Here is a 13,938-nt window from a genome sequence, read left to right on the forward strand (position 1 = left end):
CTTAACACAGATTAGAGTGAACTGGGCTAATTCAAGCCGCCTGCAGCTGATGGGACTCTGTGCTCATGAATGATTTAGTAATGTTTGCTTTTGAAGATGTGGGCAAAGGAAGAAATCTTGATCCAGTGCTGAAATAATACTAATATTTTTATGCGGATGTTTTTCCATTCACTCATCTGGCAGTCTCAAAGGATTGCCTGGGCTTTAGCCAACTGTGTTTTAGCAAGCTATAAATAGTTGCATGCGAACATCTTTCTTTCTGTCTGTCTCTCATTGGCTTTGAAATTTGTCCATTTTCACATTTTTCACGTACGTGGTTTTAAGCAAAGCACGACTTTTTCAGTCTAAAATTGAAACCGGAATGCAATGTATTGCATGCGCTGTCATTCAATTTATGATAAAACATAAAATTTACGTTAAATTTGTCTTCCGTGTTTCAGTTTAAAGGAAAAGGGGTTGTGTAGAGTGTAAAATCTGTTGCGTAACAGAATTTGTAATTTAAAAAATCAGTGCAGATGCGACAAATGGAAGCACGTATCTGAATACATCATGCGCTGGTTTCTGCTTTAAATTATGTAAAATTAGTTTTGCAGAAACTTGCTGCTATTGCAATAATTTTGTTTCCTTCCGAGGCTTCTGAGGCCCCTCACTGCTTTTCATCATAGAATGTAATAATGTAAAATAAAATAAAGAATATATTGCTTGCCAAAAGTTTTGAATAATAATAATTAATGCATTTTTTTGCAGTTTTTTGAGTCTCTTATACAGCAACCACCAAGGCTGCATTTATTGCAGCATATAAAAAATTGCATAAACATGACCCGTGTAATGCAATATTGTTTGCAAACACAATCGTGTCATTAAAGTACTACTAAAACTTAAATCCGTGTAAACAGTGTAGACACGGCATGAAAATGAAGGTTGAAGTTGATTTTGCATCGATGCTTGAAAACCGGATTGATCATGTACGAAGCAAACAGCATCAAGTTCAGTCTTGAGTTTTCATAAATAACAAATTATGTTTACGCATCTCTGGCCAGCTAGCAGCAAACTTTCGTCGGTTTGAGGCTTAGCAAGAAAAGACATGATTTTTTTTCTTTGTGCAGCATGACGCAGTTAGTCATCATTGTCTTTGTTCCAGCAGTGTGTGATGGACACCTCTCCTGTGTATTTATCACAAATTATACCATGTTGTCTGATGAACCTCCTGTGCTGCCCACGCACTACAGCTTTTCAGACAGTATGCAGTCCTGTTATCCTCCTCTTCCTTAACACATCAAGGAAACTGACAACACTGTTGTGCGATGTAGATATGCAATGTACGACTGAAGAGAGTTTGTGAGTGTGAATAAACTAGATCGCATGCAGATGTGAGAGGTCTGATCGCATGGTCATGCATTAAAAGAATAGTTCAGCCAGAGTAACTAAATTCAGTCTCAGGCCATCCGAGGTTTAGAGTTTGTTTTCCATTGGTACGGATTTGGAGAAATGTAGCCTTCCAGCGCTTGGATCTTCTGCAGTGAATGGCATGAGAGTTCAGATAGCTGATAAAAACATCAGGCTAATCCACAAGTAATCCACACGACTGCTGCCGTCTTGAGAAGCAAAAAGATGCATGTGTGAAAGAAACAAATACATCAAGGCAGTTTTACTTGAAAGTTTAGTGGTTAAACTCAATAATCCATAAGGTCTCATAACATATTTATTGCATTAGCTAATATGAACCATATATATTTTATAGCATATTTTAATTATGTTAAATGATGAAGTACTGTTCATCGTTAGTTCATGTTAACTAACCTTAACGGTTTACTGTACACACTTTAAACTGCTTACTATTTTTTAATTAGTGCGAGGCAATAACACATATTCAACAAATAGTAGTACAACTATTAATCATAATACTAATAAAATACTTTTAATTAAATTGTTGAATTCAGTAGCATCCATTTATCATCTTAGAAACAAACATTTTTTTGCATTTGTATACACAGTACATTGAAAAATATCTTGGCAGTCTGATCTAGAAGGAGATGTAGTTTGGCGATGGATGACGATACAGAATGCCTGACCTGCAGTAAATTGTGTTTCATAAGTGAGGTGGAATGGTTAACGATGTGTATAGCGTCCCGACACCGACTGCTCTGATCACAATGGAGATTTATTAGCGAAATACGCCTGCGCTATAGCATCGCAGCTCTGAGATATTAACCATAGCGCACTAAAAACAGAGAAAAGAAGGATTTAGGTGTTAAGAGATGCCAAAATTGATTGACATTAGTTACAGATGACGTGCTGTATTTAAAGTTGTTAATGATCCAGTATGTCACTACTGCATCTGCAATATTATCTCACTATAGACTTCTTTATTTTTGAACAATTTTTATAATTGAACATTTTTATAATTGAACGATTTTTCACACAAATCGTACATAAAATATAAAGAAATGTATGCCATGAATTACATTTTCCATCTTTGTACCATTATATTGTAACACTGTACTGCCGTTTAAGCCCAGTAACATTAGTTAACTACTGTATTTATAGAAAAGGGTCCTGTCCAAACTGTTGCTATAAAATTAGAAGCACATAATTGCCCAGAATATCATCATATGCATAAATATTAAAGTTTGCACTTAAGTAGCCAGATCTGTTCATCCTAATGGGTGACCCAATAAATTTATATATATATATATATATATATATATATATATATATATATATATATAATTAAATGAATGCATTTCTAAAAATGGTAATATTAAAACCTTGACATTCATGTAGTTATATAAAATAGGTTTTAGTTGATAAATATTAAGTTATAACTATTTAACAAAGTAACAATTATTTGAAGGCAAAATCTTAAGAATATTTTCAAGAACATATAGACATGTATACAATGTAAAAAAAAAAGAGCATTTTACCACAGGGGGTCTTTAATAAATGAAGCCTTATTGTAAAGTGTTATCATTATTATGTTACCAACATTGCCCAATGTTACCAATGTTGCCCTCTGACCCACAATGCATCTTTCAGTATATGTTTTCCGGCGTGTTCTTTCATTCAAACCGCTCTCCCGCCCTCTTCTTCTCAGAAGCAACTTTCTCTCTGTGATTTTAATTAAGCCCCGATGGTCATGCACGTCTAATATTTGTTATTTCCCATGCCAGGGGTTAGAAAGTGTTGTAATAGGGCACTGCGGGAGCCTCTTCTCTTTTGTTTAGAGAAACTTTAACCTCTAGTAGCGCAGATGTAAAAACAAGAGAACAGAGGTTAGGCACGCTACTCGAATGCTCTGCCCTGCTTACATGCATGTCACGCCAACGCTTGGACCTGCTCCTCGCGCTAGCCTGCAAGAAGCCTGTAATACTAAACGCCGGTAGCTTTTGACGGGGTTTGCTCTTGCTTTAATCTGACTTCAGTCGAACTGAACACACAAAGAGCTGCTTCTCACTGCCTAGCCCATCTCTTTGGTGGAATAGAGAGCTTCTGTATGGAAAGAAACATTAGAGGCCGGCAGCAGCAAAGTTTGTCATCTGAATGCTAATTCAACTAGATCCAGCTTCCTTGATCCCAGAATGAAGATCGTATTGGAAGATTGGGGATTGCAGTGTAGGATACCGCGCATGAGAACGTCCACCTCCTCTAGTGTTTCTGCTGACAAAAGCATTTAGTTAAAGAGCTCCCCTCACATTTTTATCTTATTTATAGCCTATCTATATTTTTATTAAAGCGTATTCAACAGCTGTAAAAAGCCTGTTTATGGGGAAAAGGAGGCATTTCTTGCGCAGTATCTTCAAAAAATACGCAAAAATAAGTATTTTACAGAAGAGTGCAATATTTTTGGACATTACCTGGCTAATGTTTCTGTGTTGACATTAACTTTGAGATTCTAAGATGGTAGAATCTAAAATCTAAAAATGTATCTAAAATTATTAGGTGCTGCCATTTTTGATACAGTTGAATAGAAAATGTATTTTCACTCAATATGTGTATGCTTTGCTGCTCAACAAACCTTTTTTGCTAACACTTTACAATAAGGTGTCATTTGTTAACATTAGGTGATGACATGAACAATACTTTTATTACATTAACTCAGTTAATGTTAGTTCACAAAAATACAATCATTCGTTGTTCGTTCATGTTAGCTCACAGCGCATACATTAATGTTAAAAAACACAACGTTTGCATTACTTTTAATAATGCATTAGTAAATGCTGAAATTAGCATTAACTAAAATTAGTATGTGCTATAGAAGCATTGTTCATATTCAGTTTATGTTAACCAATGGACCTTATTGTAAAATGTTACGTTGCTTATTATCACCGATGCAGAAAACAGTTGTGCTGCATAATATTTTTAATGCATTATTTATTAATTTATTTACATTTTTTTCCGGATTCTTTGAAAAGTTTAAAAGTGCACAAACCTGAAAAAATGCATCACATTAAAACTGTATTTTGTTCAGCCTAATATATCCTTGCTAAATAAACGAGTTCTTAAATAAATCTTACTGACCTCAAAATGACCTGAATGTACACTGCATTCAAACTGTCAAACTGTATTGGCCTCATCTTGACACGAGACACTCACCGAAGATGCTACCAAGGCATGAATTAAGTAGAGGAAAAAGCAGCTCAATAGGTTTTGAAGCGGATGTCGTGTTCTACATGGATAACTTAGGAATGTATGTTGTGTTTCTTTTTATGTGTGCACTCTGCGTGACTGTGTTTGAGAGGCAGTGAGAGTAAATGTGAGAGTGTGTGTAGAAAGTGTGCAGTGATGGCGTCGTGTGATGGATGGGTCAGTGTCTCTCTCCGTATCACAGAGAAAATGTAAAAATGTAACGCAGCGTTTCCGACTCGTTTCTTGTCTGACTCATGCATGTTCACATAAATTCTCAGACAGCTGTATAAGTAGCTCTGAGCGGCGATAACTGTTGCCTCTGGAAGAAAAAGTCGGCAAATGACATCTCGCGGAGACCCGTGAATTAGTCAAGGCGTTTGTCTGGGTTTGGCTGTTTGAGAGATGCTTGAAATGCTCACTATGAAAGAAAAGAGCATTTTTTCATTGGTGGGACTTTTTTTTATCTATTCTCAAAAAAGTAATAAAATGTTGCTAGTGCCGGTTTTTAGAGAGCTCTTAAAAGACTGAGTAGCAGTCAACAAAAGACATCAAATGCAACTTGCGTACTGCATAACAATTGCATATTGAGCTGAATAATACATGCACATTTTAATATGTTGTTTATTTTATTATTAGATGTCACAGAATTTTTTATCTCAATGTGGCAAAGTTATGTTAAATTAATATTTTAATTTGAAGATACTCCCATCAATAACTATGATTCAGCTATTTATTTGCATGTGTTCATTTGCACCATAATTTAAAATGTTTATAGTGTGTGTGTGTGTGTGTGTGTGTATATATATATATATATATATATATATATATATATATATATATATATATATATATATATATGTTAGATGTTCTACATAGATTTTCTGAGTCATTTCCTGGACTCACAATTTTATAAAGTTTTGTATATATTGTTGTTTTATTATGCATTGTTCATGCATATAAATAAAAATCATTCTTCCTCGTGTGTGCTTAATTTAGTCTTTTTGTGTTTCTTGCAGCCCAACTTTTTTTTCATTTATTGACATGTTGGCAGGATATCCATTTTGTCATTGTGTAATTGTGCTGAAAATTGGCAATTACACAGCAGAACTCAAACAAACACTTTTTAATGACTATTTGTGCAGTGTGTTTCCAGTGGCCGGTATCCTTGCGGTTTCTCTTCAGCTTCATCCCCAATGCTCAGTTCTTCTCGTTGTCCATCACAGTGCCATCATGCGGATGCAGTTATTTCTACCATGACTCTGTTCAGCACTTCCCAGAACAAGCCCACAGGGCCGTTTCCTTGAACCTCGCTATCAGTGATTTTCTTGAAGCATATGCTGAGATTCAGCAGCCCCTCCAGCACGGCTCCCCTCTCCTCCCAAAGGCCAGGAAGTTGCATTTTAATTGAAGATTAACATAAAGCCATAAATCATAGGCAAACTTCTGTAAAGGCACTGAGATCTGTATTAATGCACAGTGAACCAAAGCAGCAAAACGGAAGTGAACATGGGTAAAGAGAAATAAGGAGATGCTATAAAATTTTGATTAGATGTCCTACTAATTTACTGTCTATCTTTAGCAAGGGAATGTAATTTGACAGGCCCATATTTAAATCCCTGAGGTATTTGTATAGCGGTGGTCTATAGGAGAGGTAGGGTGAAGTAGCTTTACTGTAATGCGGTACTGTACAGTGTGATCTGAACCAGAACTGTGCCCTCTTTGTCTCGTCTTCGGCAGGGTATGATGTACCTGGAGGACAGGCGTCTGGTGCACAGGGACCTCGCGGCCCGTAACGTCCTGGTGAAATCTCCAAACCACATCAAGATCACTGATTTTGGACTCGCTCGACTGCTGGAAACCGATGAAAAAGAGTACAGCGCAGACGGAGGCAAGGTGAGGGTTTGAAACGTGATCCATATTTGTCTAATACAATTCTTAGCATCGGAACGCACTACAAGGTAAAAGCTAATCAAACCCAAAGATGATTTATGGAAAATCAGCAGTATTCATCTGTGTTATAGAAAATTTGAAATGTGAATTTTGATGGTTCTGCATTTCATACCTTCCCCCCGATCAGCTCAAGTATTCTTGATTATTATACATTCTTTAATCAAAACAATCTATATTGTCACGCTGTATTGATATGGAAATGTTCTTTGCGTTACCTTTTTTCCCCTACTCTAGATGCCCATTAAGTGGATGGCCCTTGAGTGCATTCACTACAGGAAGTTCACAAATCAGAGTGATGTATGGAGCTATGGTGAGACAAACAGTGAAGCAGATTTTGTTTTACTCCCTTTTTTCTGGTCAAATTAATATTGTACGGTCCCACTTTATAGTGTCCCTAATACCTGTGTACTTACATAGTAACTAGATAGTGTAAATAGTATGTAACCACAGTGTAAGTACATGCAGCTCTAATGTTTGTGTAACAACCCACTGAACGGTATGTGTAAGTACAATTTTACACTATTTTTATCATTTTACAATATATTTTTTTATGCAATAGTTCTAGTAGTTCAATCTTTAATTTATGCGGTATAATGTGGGATACTGTTTCTACTAAGGTAATGAAAGATAATGTAGGTGAAGACAACTCATTCTCTATAAGTCTCACATGCACCTCCTGCAGTTTTATTACCTTCATGCTAGCTAGCAGTCAGCCATGTTTCACATTCATTCAGGTGTGACTATCTGGGAGCTGATGACGTTCGGAGGAAAGCCCTACGATGGGATTCCCACACGCGAGATTCCAGACATCTTGGAGAAGGGCGAGCGTTTGCCCCAGCCGCCCATCTGCACCATAGACGTCTACATGGTGATGGTCAAATGTGAGTCATATTCGGAGACTTTCCAATCTGTTCATGTCGGATGTTAGAGGGAGTGTTTCAGAAACCTGTTGTTATTTTTCACCTCCATTCGGTGGCACAGAAATGACGCACTGCACCTTTAATTTAATTACGCTTTGCCATTTTTCTAATGAGGTATTTGCTGTCACTTTTCTATCCAGCTCTCTTTATGCACTCACACTCTATTTGTTTTGGCACAGTCAATTCCACGAAGAAGCGAAAAGAAATGAATATTAGATCTGTTCTTCATAATCAGATTTCACTGGAAGACGCCGTTTATGATTTGATTCAACAAAACAATTATAACACCTCAGAGAGTGTAATATTCTTGCATGAAATCCATATTTAGCGCTTTCCATGTGTGTAATGTTTCAGATCGGAGGGCAAATTAAATGGAATTAAGAAATTAGGAGTCACTATATGCAAATATACCAAATGCATATATAGAGAATTTATTTATTATATGAAAATGTAAACACAATAAAACTACACTGAGATTTTACCTGAGAAAAATTGTATATTTCTGACATGCTCTACCTCAGGCTGGATGATCGATGCTGATAGTCGGCCTCGGTTTAAAGAACTCGCTGCAGAGTTCAGCCGCATGGCACGAGACCCTCAGAGATACCTCGTCATACAGGTGGGGATTGCTTAACTTCTCTCCGCTTGAAATTTTGAAATGTTTCTGAAGTTCGCTGGATAATACTATACGTGATCTCAGGGGGACGATCGCATGAAGCTTCCCAGCCCCAACCACAGTAAGTTCTTCCAGAGTCTTCTCGATGAGGAGGAGCTGGATGACCTGATGGACGCAGAGGAGTACTTGGTTCCTCATTCCTTAAATGCTCTTCCCACTTCCCATATGCCCCACCCACATGTAGATTCAAATCAAGTAAGCACTTTATGACACACAGGTTATGTCACTTCACTGCAGGAATCAAAATACAAACTAATACAAAATCTGTTTTTACATTTCATTAACTTAATTATATTTCATTGTTTTATTTTGTTTTCCCTTTCCTTGTGTTTTTCTTTCAATACATTTCCTAGGAAATAATTACATAAAAACTGTAATTCTTCTTTAGCATAACCATTGTTTCCATCTTTTACAGTAATCCTAGATTTTAAATCCCAGTTTATAAGCATGGTTTCAAAGCTTTTGATCTACAGTTTTTTAGTAAAATTATTAATTATGATTAAATGCATTCAAATAACTTTTTGTTTACATAATATAGGTATATGTACTGTGTTTATATGTACATTTATTATGTGTATATATAAATACACATACCGTATATTTTGAAAGTATTTACATGTATATGCATTTATATATTTATATTTATATTATTATATTTTATATCATATTTAAATATAATACGTAAACATATTTCCTTAAATATATACATGCATGTCTTTGTATTTATATATGCATAATAAATATACACAGTACACTACTGTATATGTTTTTAATAATATTTTTTGTTTATTTGTTTATTCATTCATCTTTATGCCTTAAATTTATATTCACGTTTTTTGCGGTCAGAAAGATTTTTGTTTTCAGAGTTGTGGAAATTGTCTCTTATGCTCATTATTTATTTGATTAAAACACACAGCAAAACAGTAATATTGTGAAACATTATTATTAATATTATTATTTTAAAAAGCTACTTTCATATAACTATATATTGAACATATTTTAAAATGTAATTTTTTTTTATCTCACATACATTGAACAGTATATTCAATACAGTGGTGTCCAAAAGACCACATTGAGAATTATGAAAAGAGAAAAAAAAACGTTTTCACTAGTGGTCTCACACTTTTGGACCCCACTGTATACATATTGTGTTTGTTCTGAGTGTTTTTCCTGTGGTCATCTCTGAAGCATATTTTACATTTTTTTGATCAGAACCAGTTTGCGTATCATGATGGAAGTTTGTGCTCTGAAGAGGCGATGGGATCCCGACCTCATGAAGCAGTTGCTACGGGAAGTGGCCCCTCTGTCCCGGCGGGCGTACAAAGATCAGGTTTGGATTCAGCAGATGAACAACACTGTAACGGAAGCTTGAAGAAACAGCCCACCGCTCACTCAGTAGAGGACAGCAGTGGACAGCGTTACAGCGCAGACCCAACTGTCCTACTGGGAGAGAAAGGACAGAGGGAAGATACAGATGAGGATGGCTATATGTCCCCTATGAAGGACAAGATCTCCACAAGTATGTTCTCAAAAACTTATTATAGGATTTGTGAATAGGACCTTTATTATAAGATTGTTCACTCACCCTTGCGTTGTTCCAAACCTGTATGTGTGTGTGTGTGTGTGTGTGTGTGTGTGTGTGTGTATGTATATAATGTTTGTTTGTTTTTGTTTTTTAATTAAGCAATTAAGTTTTTCATTTTTTGTTTGTTTGTTATCGAAGAACAAATCCATTCAGAAGTTTTGGAGTACAGCACTTAAGTTGTATGAACTATGTTTACAATTCTTAATTAATTTAATGGGTTTTGACTGCTTTTTTTGTTTTTTGAAACAGAATAGTCCAGGTCTTACCTTAAATTTAATAAAAGTTGCCAAAGCATCATTACACAATTGCTGCCTTATGTTTCAAGGAAGAAAGAAACTGGAGTAAAGAAAAAAAAGTAATATGAGATGAGGGTGAGTAAAGTACTGTAGTTATAGCACAATGTTTTATCCATGTCTTTGTTTACCTTGTTTGCAGATCATCTGAACCCCGTTGAGGAGAATCCTTTTGTAACGAGGCGTAAAACTAAAGACATTCACGCACTAGACAACCTGGGTTACCACAGCACTCCTGATGGGAAGCCCAAGTGTGAAGACGAGTATATCAACGAGCCCCTTTACCTCAACACATTCAATAACACCAGCGGCATGAACCAGGAGATGTTAAGAAAAAATGGAGTCTCCGTCCCATTGCAGGTGACCACAGCAGCCCACACTCAAGCCACCCATGTCCCCCACATGACACAAATGGGAAAACTCCATCATCACAGCCACGGACCGCACGTTCATTTCGCCATACCCCCAGTTCAGCCTGTACACCCCGGACCCATGAGCCAAAATGATCAGTCAGTTCTTGATCACGGCAGCAAATCTGTCCTGCCAGCAACAGCAGGTCAGATCTGTCTAGTGAGCCATCAAGTCCAACCAGGGCACCCAAGCAAATCTAATCGTTCGCCACAACAGTTTCACTTGGCGAAGTCTGGCAAAGGTGGCACGATGGGCTTACCGGGTCATTCGGTGCAACCAGGCACCACATTAGTGGACAAGATGTACAAGAATAGCTTTGACAATCCTGAGTATTGGCAGCAAAGCCTCCCGCCCAAGGTTATCCCTCAAAACTCCCAAGACTCTTCGGTGATCTGCAATAACAAGTTCCTTTACAAGCAGAATGGCCGCATACAGCCTGCCGTGGCTGAAAACCCCGAATATCTGTCTGGTATGAAGCCAGGAACAGTCCTGCCTCCTCCTCCGTACCGGCAGAGAAACACTGTGGTCTAACGTCCAGGTCTCCATGCTCTGTAGAGCCTGGTTCTTCTACCAGCACCTTAAATGTCTTTCCTTGATCCTCTGGTGGTCAAAAATGGGACGAGAAACAATGTAAGCCACTGAACTGACATTATGTAACATAAAATATGACATATAAAACCACTGGGGAAAGGTCAACGCAACCCATCCATCCACAAAGACCTCATCATGTCCAGGACCTTTTTTTTTCCTCCTCTACAGGTATTTTAAAGTCTCTCATATGGGATGGCACATAATCCGATTTATTAACATCATTCATTTGGTGAAATTAGATATTAAAAACAAAAATTTCACAGCAATTCCATTTAACTTTGGTGTCCAGTTCTGCTTCTTGAGGGCCAATATCTTGCTACATTTAGCTTCAAGTAGCTCCAACACGCTTACCTGGTATTTCCTAGTGAATCTGAAAACCTTGATTAATTTGGTTCAGGTGTGTTTAATTAGGGTTGGAGCTAAAATCCTGAAGAACAGTGGCCCTCCAGGAACAGTTTTGAATGCCCCCACTATGGAACCTTTCAAGTAAAATTTTCCCTTTGTGTGGAGAACTTTTTTCCACTATAAAACCTTTTGTGCGATAGAAAGATTCCATGAATGTTAAATGTAATTCATGGAACCATAGATGCCAATGAAGGGATAATTTTACTGTTTATTTTTAAGAGTGTACAGTAGGTGGTTTTACCTGTGGTTCACTCTAAAACAGAACATGGATGTTTCAAACGAAACATTTGATTGCGAATGGACAGAGAAGTGTAAAAGATTCTAGGCGTAAATATGCACTCGAATTTTATATTTCTGTGACCGGAACACTTGCACTTTTTCAGCCCATCCTTCATACCGCTAAAGCTGCTGCCCTACCGGGACGACTACTGTTAGACCTGAGAGGACTGGGAAATTATGGACAGTCGAGTTCCTCAGCACAATGAGTTGAATAGGAGGCTGATAAGGCACTGAGAGGCATTTGTTCGTATAGGGAATACAATACAATAATCGTCAGTGGGGTTATTACCATTTGGTGAGCGGTGAACTCACCTGTTGAGAGATATGAAGAATTAATTATCAGGAAGAATGGCACTGAATGGTTTACAGGGTGTTTACATTAATTTACTTTATCTGTACCTAAACTGAGTAAGCCCTGGCAAAGGGTGTCTGGGAACTTTAATTCTCTTTTGTCAGAATGGAAAACTGCGACTTTTCAGTTCTTCGGTTAATCTAACCTGAGTCAGTCAATATGCCATCAAAAGCTGAAGTTATAGTCGACATGTTTCTGGTATTCCACTTTATTTTTCTAACACCCACGTTTTATAATCCTCCATAATAATGTGTAATTCGTCAGTATTATTTAACCGGTAGACAACTAGCTAGTCTGGCGTTGTTGAAGCTACTGTTGCAGATATTAGAGGCTTTCTGAATTCTTTTTGTTAATTGTCAGTGCAGTGATTTAAAGCAAGCTAATAGTAACGTAGTTACGGCAATAAACCGAATAATGATCAATTTGAACAAGTACGTATTTCTTTGCTGAACTTGACTTTCAGCCTCCACGTCCCTGTCAAAAAGCTTTGTCAGAAGAAGGTCTAAGTAGAAGTTTTACGATCTAATAATTTTACGTTTGATAATATCAATTGTGGATATTCTGCTTAGCTCAGTTAAAAGTAAATTGGGTTCTAAAAGCTTCATGCTGATTTTCAATCATAAATTTTCTGTGTGTTTGCGTCTAGGCTGCGTTCTGATTGCAGCTGAAGTCAAATAAATGCATTTAGTTTTAATCTGCTGGTTAACATAATCACTAGTAATGAGTGCAATTGAGAGTGCGAGTACTGAACCTTTCAGATCTGTAATTGGAAAACGGAAATTGGGCACAACATTTATTTTATTTTCATTACTATTTATTCACAATGGCTGCTATACATTTTTATTTGGGGCATTTCATTGTATTTCATAAATTATCTAGTTAAGGTTTACTTGAATTAATGAGGTTGGACATGTGATGTTAAGCATCAAAGTTTCACGTGATTGAGCTGTATTTTGCAAAATTGCAAACACAAAAAAACTTTAATGTGCCATTCTCCAGCACTAACATAGTTCAGGAAACAGATGTCAGTCTGTATCACTGTCAGTGGTCTAAAATCATTTTTGTTGTTGTCTGTCTATGTTGTCACATCTAATAGCAAGTGTAGCACACATACAGTAAGTGTTGCCCCTGTAGTTTCCAAACTACTGTCATTTGTATTTTCATGTTTCTGTGTGGCTTTTACTGATGTATTGTCAGAAGACTAGTTTGTAGATCAGAATAATCCCACGTTGGTGACGTTTTGTCCAATTTTTGGCATATAAACACAAAGTCATTACTGTTACAATTATTTAAATAAGGGATATTGTGTTGCGACAAGAAGCGTGAACATTTCCATTGTCTTTAACTGCCAAGTATCACAAAGCCTAATGTTAAATCTTTGATTTACAAAAGGCATTTTGGGTAAGAATTAAGCTGTTTTAGTATGGATTACTGGCTTGTCTGATCTCTAGGCATGTGTACATGTTTGTACATTTAGATTCATGTAATGAGCATTATAAAATGTAAACCCTTTTAAATGTATAGCTTTTGTGATATTTTATGAATATGTACATTCTATAGAATTTGTATGCACACTACATTTAAAGGTTTGGGGTCATTGTTTTTGTGCTTTATGCACACCAGGCTGTGTTTATTTGATAAAAACAATACAGTGAAACATTTTTTTTTAGAAATAATAATAAATATGGTGAAATACAATTAGAAGTCATATATATAACAATTTATTAAAATTACAATTATTTTGATATGCTGATTTGGTACCATATTATTTGGAAACATGGATCTTTAATGAATGTTAAATACAAAAGAACAATATTTATTTGAAACAGAAATATTCTGTAACTATTTAA

The 13,938-nt window shown here is 36.5% G+C and overlaps 1 protein-coding gene across 1 annotated transcript in view; it reads left to right on the forward strand.

The window, feature by feature from the left end:
* Positions 1-11,708, forward strand: part of si:ch73-383l1.1 (receptor tyrosine-protein kinase erbB-4) — a 122,809-nt gene extending 111,101 nt beyond the window's left edge. The window contains exons 21-27 of the mRNA XM_043247655.1: positions 6,364-6,519; positions 6,811-6,886; positions 7,311-7,457; positions 8,018-8,115; positions 8,197-8,367; positions 9,385-9,691; positions 10,193-11,708. Coding sequence (XP_043103590.1) covers positions 6,364-6,519; positions 6,811-6,886; positions 7,311-7,457; positions 8,018-8,115; positions 8,197-8,367; positions 9,385-9,691; positions 10,193-10,992 — 1,755 coding nt within the window. The 3' untranslated portion in view covers positions 10,993-11,708. The remainder of the gene's footprint in view (positions 1-6,363; positions 6,520-6,810; positions 6,887-7,310; positions 7,458-8,017; positions 8,116-8,196; positions 8,368-9,384; positions 9,692-10,192) is intronic.
* Positions 11,709-13,938: the final 2,230 nt, after the last annotated feature.

Source organism: Puntigrus tetrazona, chromosome 1 (genome assembly GCF_018831695.1).
Source record: "Puntigrus tetrazona isolate hp1 chromosome 1, ASM1883169v1, whole genome shotgun sequence".
Taxonomy (NCBI): domain Eukaryota; kingdom Metazoa; phylum Chordata; class Actinopteri; order Cypriniformes; family Cyprinidae; genus Puntigrus; species Puntigrus tetrazona.